Raw genomic sequence first — 8,361 nt, 5'->3', positions numbered from 1 at the left:
TCTAATCAGACTTCCTGACTTGAGGGCTGAGGGGCGGCAGCAGCTGCGCTAATGAAGGCTGGTGTGACTGGCTGCAGGGTGAGCGGGAACAGGTGCAGGCTGGAGGAAAGAGAGAGAGAGAGAGAGAGAGAGAGAGAGAGAGAGAGAGAGAGAGAGAGAGAGAGAGAGAGAGAGAAAGGGCTCTCTTTTTGAGAAATCACTCACCCATAATAACACAAGGGCAGGACCCGTGGCAAAGTCAAGTAGGACAGGAAATTTAAGGTTTACTGTTCAAGAGGAGATCATTTCATTTAGTCTTTCAGCCAGAATACTTCATAATACATCAAAGGAATGTCACCCAAAAATGACATTTCTGTCAATAATTGATTGACTTTATTAAATTCACGTCACAGCGGAACACAAATTAAGATATTCGTTCATCTTCGGAAGACAAATTAAGATATTTTAAGATTAAGATATTTATGTCCTTACTACGTTTCCGGACCTGGGAACATTTCAGTTGCATTACTGTCTATGCAGGGTCAGAGAGATCTCAGATTTCATCAAAAATATCTTAAGTTGTGTTCCGAAGACGAATGAAGGTCTTACAGGTTTGGAATGACATGAGGGTGACAATGTGTATATGTATATACAGTCATGGCCAAAAATATCGGCACCCTTGGTAAATATGATCAAAGGCGGCTGTGAAAATTAATATGCATTGTTAATCCTTTTGATTTTTGATTTTAAAAATTCACAAAAATCTAACCTTTCATTGAATAATAAGAATTTTAAATGGGGGGAAATATCATTATGAAATAAATGTTTTTCTCAAATACACATTGGACACAAGTATTGGCACCCCTAGAAATTCTTATGAGTAAAATATCTCTGAAGTATATTCCCATTCATATTCACAATTTTGAGCACTCCAGGGTGATTATGAACATGAAATTGTCCAGACATGGCTTTCTGTTTCACAGAAATATAAATAGGAGGGGAAACCAACCCCAAATTCCCTTAATCATCCATCACAATGAGAAAAACCATCTGATGTGCAGCAAAAGATAATTGAGCTTCACAAATTAGTGAAGTGGCTTTAAGAAAAGAGCTAGCGCAGTGAAAATTCCCATTTCCACCATCAGGGCAATAATTAAGAATTTCCAATCAATATAAAATGTTACGAAACTGCCTGGAAGAGGACGTGTGTCTATATCGTCCTAATGCACGGTGAGGAGGCTAAAGACTCTCCAATGACCACAGCTGGAGAATTGCAGAAAATAGTTGTCTCGGGGTCAGAAAACCTTAAAAAAACAATTTGTCAAACAGCCCCTACATCACCACATGTTGTTTGGGAGGGTTTCAAGAAAAATTATCTAGACATCTTGTTTAGACACATGGCATCATGGATTCTATCAAATACCAACAGATAAAAAATCAATAAGTGACTGATTCTATTAGAAATCTTATAATGGGCCATGTTTGGATCTTCCAACCGTACAATAATCCAAACACAAACCTCAAAAACAACACAAAAATGGGTCACTGAGCACAAAACCAAGCTTCTGCTGGCCATTCCAGTCCTCTGACCTGAACCCTGTAGAAAATGAGTGAGGTGAACTGAAGAGAAGAAGCACTGTCATGGAGCTGTGAATCTGAAGGATCTGGAGGGATTCTGGATGAAGGAATGGTCTCTGATCTCTTGTCAGGTGTTCTCTAACCTCATCAGGCATTATAGGAGAACATTTAGAGCTGTTAAACTGACAAATGGAGGTTTCAAAAAGTATTGAATAAAAGGGTGCCGTTAATTGTGGCCAATGTATATTAGAGAAAAACATTTATTTCATAATGATATTTTCCTCCCATTTTAAATTCTTATTATCCAATGAAAGGTTAGATTTTTGTGAATTGTTTTAATAAAAGATCAAAAGGATTAATAATGCAGATAAATTTTCACAGCCTTCTTTGATCATATTTACCAAGGGTGCCGATATTTTTGGCCATGGCTGTATAACACAAATAGACACATGACCATTGAATTATTCAAAGATTTTAAAGACAGAGCATAAGAGAACAGTTTTTATACTAACACTAGTTTGAATAGTATACAAATAATTCTCAATTTATTTAAAGACTACGGATAATTTTTTATTATTATTATTATTATTAGAAAACGCACATTATTAATGTAATATCTAAAAAAAGCAACAGATTAATTATATAAGCTTAATTTTGGCACATTATAATCCTTTGAGTTTGAATATCCAAAAATATAGTCTATTACAGCTCAATACTATTGAAGAGGTAGCCTATTAATTTAATATAAATATTATTGTTATTCCTATAAAATATTCACCAAAATACAAGCTTCGGATTTCACAATGTTTTGTTTGTTTTCACAGACTGAAGGCCAGCGGTAGCAGTATTTGGGTGTTTAATAGGCTTCACACGGTTTGTTTTTCAGGACTCATAAACGCATGTTCAATGCTGTAATTACTCTAATCTGCAAACAATGCGTGTTTGTTAATTGTTATCGGTAACTTACAAAGACGACGCTTGTGTAAAGACGGATTTACATCAAGTCACCATCGTCCACATGAACGTCCGGTTTGTTTTGTATTCTGCGCAAGACTCAAATGCTCAGTGAACTCTTGTCGTGGTAACTGTGATAAGACCGTATATATATCTATGGATAAGACTTCCTGAACGTCAGATCTTTAAGATTTATTTCAATCAAGCTATCGGTTACAAACATGGGTCTGGCCATGGTTATTTGAACCGGTTCATTGAGACAAATTGAGTCATTTCCGCGAACCTACTCGACTCAATTATTCATTTCCGGGAACCGGTTCCTTCAAACTATTCGACTCAATGATCGGTTCAAATAACCGATATATAGATTTTATTTTTGTACAAAATGAGTACAAATTCATACATCTCACAAGAATTTACCTTAATAAAAAATTAAAAAATGAATAAAAAGGGGAAAAAAAAAATTGTTTGTTTTTACATGGTCATTAGCAAATACTGATTTATATTTTATGACCCAGTGTCTCCTCAAACGCAATCAAATAGTTGTATATTTGCAAATATTGAGGTTATTAGAGATGATTCTCGGTTCAGACGTTTAAACTTTTTTGGGGGCAAACAGACACTATTCATTAACTTTGTTCTTCATTTGACTGGCAGGTCACTTCCTACAAGACACAGGAAGAAAACATACCTGATGCGTCTTTGTCAGCTTTTTCATCAGCCATGAAGTTAATAACAAATATCCTTTCACAGCAAATATCTAACCAGCGACCCAGCAGGGGATTTCAGCTGGTTAATATGACAATCATTGTCATCAGCTAACATTCACAAGGATTTGTGACAGTTTGGACCAAGAATAGAGACTGAAACCAAATTATAGTTGTGGCAAATAGTTATTTTCTGATATAGTTTTTTTTTTTTCCAAAACTGAAAAGTATTAAAAACAGTTCAGTCCCAATTAAATATGCACTATTTAACCAACATTTATTGCCACGTGTGCTATTTGTGTGATCAAACATTCAGTTTCAGCTAGGATTCTGCCCTAGAAAGTAGACAACAAGGACGCTCACACGGTTTTAGACAGTTCCATATATATAAGTGATATAGATTAAAGTAGGAACATGCATGTGAAACATTGGCTCGTTTATAGCTCGTCTCTTCATCCTGCACCTACCGCTCTGATAATTAGCTCTGGTTTAATTCCACACCAGTGCTGGAAGGAGTGAATGATTACACAGATTAACCACCAATTAGAAAATTACAATGATTTTGTAGCAGAAACCCTGCTGAATCTCTGGCCAAAACTACAATCTACAGTATAACGAGCCAGTGATTTCTGCTGCAATGATGTCTAACATTTGATTATTTTAGGAGCTGATTGTGGATAAAAATATACTCAAGAGAATTAATGAATTAATGTTGTTTATAGCAGCAGCATTTCAGAATCATTGAGAAACTATTATAGCTTTTATTAAGATTTTGATTTAGGTTTTATTATTTATGTCTGACTGTGTGTAAATAAAATTTTCATTTTAAATTTTGTTAACATTTTAGTAATTTTGTAGTACGTTTGTGATTTTTATTAGTTTTGCATATATATATATATAGTTTTTTTCACTATTTTGTTTTATTTTTTTGTACAAAAGTCCCATGCATTTACTAACAATACATTTGTTATAGTATTTATTAATCTTTGATGATGTCAGTTAATAAAAAATTGTTAGCCCAAGTCCATTAAATAATATCAACAAAATAAACTATGGATTTAGTCGTGTAAATGTTGAAACTAACATTAGCTGAGATTAATTTATAAGTATTTGTCATTGTTTGTTTATATTAACTAATGTTAACTAACGCCAAAAACGTAGTTTTACCAAGAATACAAATATTTTATTACATTTTTATTTAATAAAATAATAATAAAACAAGTTGTTTTTTTAATAAAATATTTATTTATAACTATTATTTTATTTATATATTATTTAGTTTCAAGTTTATTTCAAGTAACATTTTTAATTGGTTTTAAACTAATTAAAAAGTCAAATACATGGCCTGAAATCCAGTTAAAATCAGATTTTTTGTAATATAAGATCAAAATGCCATAAGTTTACAGCGGTAATGTGACAAACGGATGTGGTTTAGTAAACACATGAGATCAGCCGCTATAAGAGACGATCCTGGCACACACTCCAATTACAGAGGTGTACAAAAACAGAGGATCAGGGTGTGTAAGCACTGGACAAAGAGCGAGTCTGAGCTGTTTTTATACACTCCCATAATGCCCTGCATTCTAGGAAACGGCTTCCACTTACAGCTCAGGAAGACGGGCGAGTGCTTCACAGAGGAGACACGGGACACACTGGAAACGTGAGCGAGGAGACCCGAAACACTGAAAAAACGCTGTGCAACACAATACAGATGTGATTTGCAAGTGTGAACGGTCACCTTCTACAACTCATCTTCAAGTCAGCCTAGTCAAAGGGAATGGTTCACCCTAAAATGAAAATTGCTGAATGTTTACTCACCCTCAAGGGCATCCAAGATTGTTTCTTCATCGGATTTGGAGAAATGTAGCATTACATCACTTGTTCTCCAATGGTTCCTCTGCAGTGAATGGGTGCCGTCAGAATGAGAGCTGATAAAAACATCACAATAATTCACACCACTCCGGTTCATCAATCAATGGCTTGAGAAGCCAAAATTCAGACGTTTTTAATGTCAAAATGGCTAAAATAAGAGTCCCCTGTCCATAATAACACTTCCTTCAGAGAAAAAGTCTGAATCAGGAGAGAAATCTGCACAGATCGAGCACTGTTTAAAAGCGAAAAACAGGAGATGGACAACTTTTTTTTGTTTGTTTACTGGAGGAAACGTTATTATGGATCATGGACTGGTGACAGTTTGAAGTTAAAGTGCAATAATGATGGAGTTGTTTCTTACAAACAAGCAGCTTTATGTTAACTGATGGACTGGAGTGGTGTGGATTATTGTGATGTTTTTATCAGCTCTCATTGTGACGGCACCCATTCACTGCAGAGCATCCATTGCTGAGCAAGTGATGCAATGCTACATTTCTCCAAATCTGATGAAGAAACAAACTCATCTACATCTTGGATGGCCTGAGGGTGAGTACATTTTAATTTTGGGGTGAACTATTCCTTTAAAATAACCACAAAATCCCTAAAACACACCACACTAAGCAAAGACAAAGATGCAATGTTCATTTGAAATGGAATGTATATTTTCAAAAGTATGAAAGTGGCATTTGGCATCAGCTCAGGGAACAATGGCGTTCCATCAACAAAACACCATTTTCACAGAAGCAAACTTCAGCTCGATCGCACGCAGGACTCGACAGCAGAGCATCGGGACATTTCTGATGAATCGACAACATCCAGTTGACATCCATCACCATGCATTTGACTTAGAAAAGATTGACGCAACACAATATTGATCAGATCAACATAGAAATAAAACATGGAAATAAAAACATGACTTTTCCAGCATTCTTCTTATCTCGTTTACATTGCATCACAGATGGCGTCTACACTGACTGAGATCAACGATTGCAATGATTGAACCTTAACAAAATACAAGTTACATCATGTCAATATGATGTAGATGCAAATGTTCTGACATTCTTTGGTTTGAATAACAACAAAAAGCAGTTGGTCAAATGTGAATCGTCCATCCAAACCAGTTACACAAACAAAAAATTGAAAATCAAAAGCTTATTCTGAGATTCTGAAATGCATCAAGTGTACTTTAAAAAACATAACCCAACATTCAGATATGCAAATGACCAGTTACAAAAAATGTACAAATAAATACATAATCGGATGCAGATTTCATGGCCACATTCAACGCTCCAGTGAGAGACTCTGAATGAATGGTGGTGGATCTGTCAGGATCACTGGGTTTCAGGAGAGTCTGCAGATTTCCAGTCTGACACTGAGTCTCTATAAAATCCCTGCAAACACGCACGCAGACTGCGATCTGGACCGGAACAGATTGGCCTTTCAGGTCTCCTGGAAGATATCGATTGCGTGTCTGGAGCTGCACAAATCTGACAAATGCAACTGCGCTGAAATGGAAAGTAATGGTGGCATTTCTGTCCGAGCCAAACGAACGGTGACATACTGAAGGCATTTCACATTTACAACCCATGAACACATAAGGGAGACCGGGGCTAGTTGTCACACCTTTTACTCCAGTGTTTTTTCAATCAGTCGATGAATACAGACTCTAAAGTCATTGCTACAAAAATCATATGAACGTACATCATTCCTGTCTAGAAAATACAGTTCATTAAATGAATTAAGTGGGGCATGTTGTCACAATGGGTACATTCATCTTTTTTTACACTGATCTATATATTTTGTATATAGAAATAAATATACAAAAAAAATCTAATAATTTGTCAAACAAAACATTTCAAGAACTTTCCCCAACCTGACATTTTTGTTAAATTCTACTGGCCTGAAAAGACCGTTTCACAGCTACCTTCATTAGGAGTTAATTCAAGATAATTGGGACATTTTTCCCAGTCAGCTCAATGGCAAGTGTCCCAATTTACCTGAAATCAAGCCTATATATTTGCCTATATAGCCTCGTATCTTATAAATAAAGGTGACCCTGGACCACAAAACCAGTCATAAGGGTATTTTTTTTTTTCATTGATGTATGGTTTGTTAGGATAAGATACACAGTTGTTTGAAAATCTGTAATCTGAGGGTGCAAAAAAATCTAAATATTGATAAAATCGCCTTTAAAGTTGTCCAAATGGAAGTTCTTAGCAATGCGTATTATTAATCAAAAATTACGTTTTGATATATTTACGGTAGGAAATTTACAAAATATCTTTTAAGTCTGCTTTGTACTATGTTTGAAAGCAACACGCACAGCGCCACTGCGTTCATGCAAACGGTTTTCCACTCTGAACGTCGCTGTGACAACTTGCCCCGGACCCCCTACAGCCTCTGAGAGCAGATATTCCCGGTGCTAATTCAGCCGTGATGTCTTTCAATGCACGAAGAGCGTCCGTGCGCGCAAGGTGACACTAAAAAGCGACGTCCGTAATGCGCATCCGGCACTTTTTACGCGCGGTAACGTGCGTCGATATCGCGCTCTCCGGCGTCCTATTGCGCGTTTCGGAGAATCTTCTGCGCGGAGACCACGAGCAGCTGCTGCTGCTTCTGCCGGCTGGACTTGACTGCCAGGATCGCCTGGCGGTTCTTGTACTGGACCATCTGCAGCGTGATCTCCGCGTTCCAGCCCTCGTCCTGCGGGCATCTGAAGTCGATCTCTCGGCCCTCGGACATCACCACCGTGAAGTACACGTACTTGCCCTTGCGCTCCACGCAGTCCACCGTCTTCATGTTGGCGAAGTGCAGCTCCTTCGCCTTGCAGCCGGTGTCGTGGTGGTGCTGGTGTTTGGGTGGGTGAAGCACCAGTCCTTCCTCGGTCAGCACGCAGCGCTTCTTCTTCCACAGCTGCAGCAGACCGTCGCTGCGCTTCTCCAGCGCGCCCTCCTTCAGCACCGCGCCGCCGCCGCCGGACTCCAGCATCGCCTCCGATCGCGCATCAAACGCTCCGGGTTTTGGACTGAGGGTGGGTAGGTTTGAGCCGATGGATGGATGGATTGACGGAGGTCTGCGAGGAGTGAGATGATCGGGACGGAGCACGAACTGGGGTTTTCTCTCACGCTCGGACCGCCCACTGCACGCGCTCAACTCCGCAACATCAGCACACACACACACACGTTTGTTTCTGTGAATTTGTGGGGGCTTTCCATTGACTTCTATTACTTTTATACTGACCAAACGATATTTTTTTTATCCCCTTTCAGAT

The 8,361-nt window shown here is 38.0% G+C and overlaps 1 protein-coding gene across 1 annotated transcript; it reads right to left on the bottom strand.

Moving 5' to 3' along the window:
• Positions 1-5,738: 5,738 nt before the first annotated feature.
• On the bottom strand, positions 5,739-8,173 carry phlda1 (pleckstrin homology-like domain, family A, member 1). Its single transcript, XM_079403364.1, has one exon. It carries the CDS (start codon positions 8,076-8,078, stop codon positions 7,650-7,652), a length of 429 nt encoding a protein of 142 aa, XP_079259490.1. The 5' UTR covers positions 8,079-8,173; the 3' UTR covers positions 5,739-7,649.
• Positions 8,174-8,361: the final 188 nt, after the last annotated feature.

The sequence above is a fragment of the Barbus barbus genome (assembly GCF_936440315.1).
Source record: "Barbus barbus genome assembly, chromosome: 42".
Taxonomy (NCBI): Eukaryota; Metazoa; Chordata; class Actinopteri; order Cypriniformes; family Cyprinidae; genus Barbus; species Barbus barbus.
Note: the sequence above shows the minus strand (reverse complement) of the source record. Positions and strands in the feature narration are given on the sequence as shown.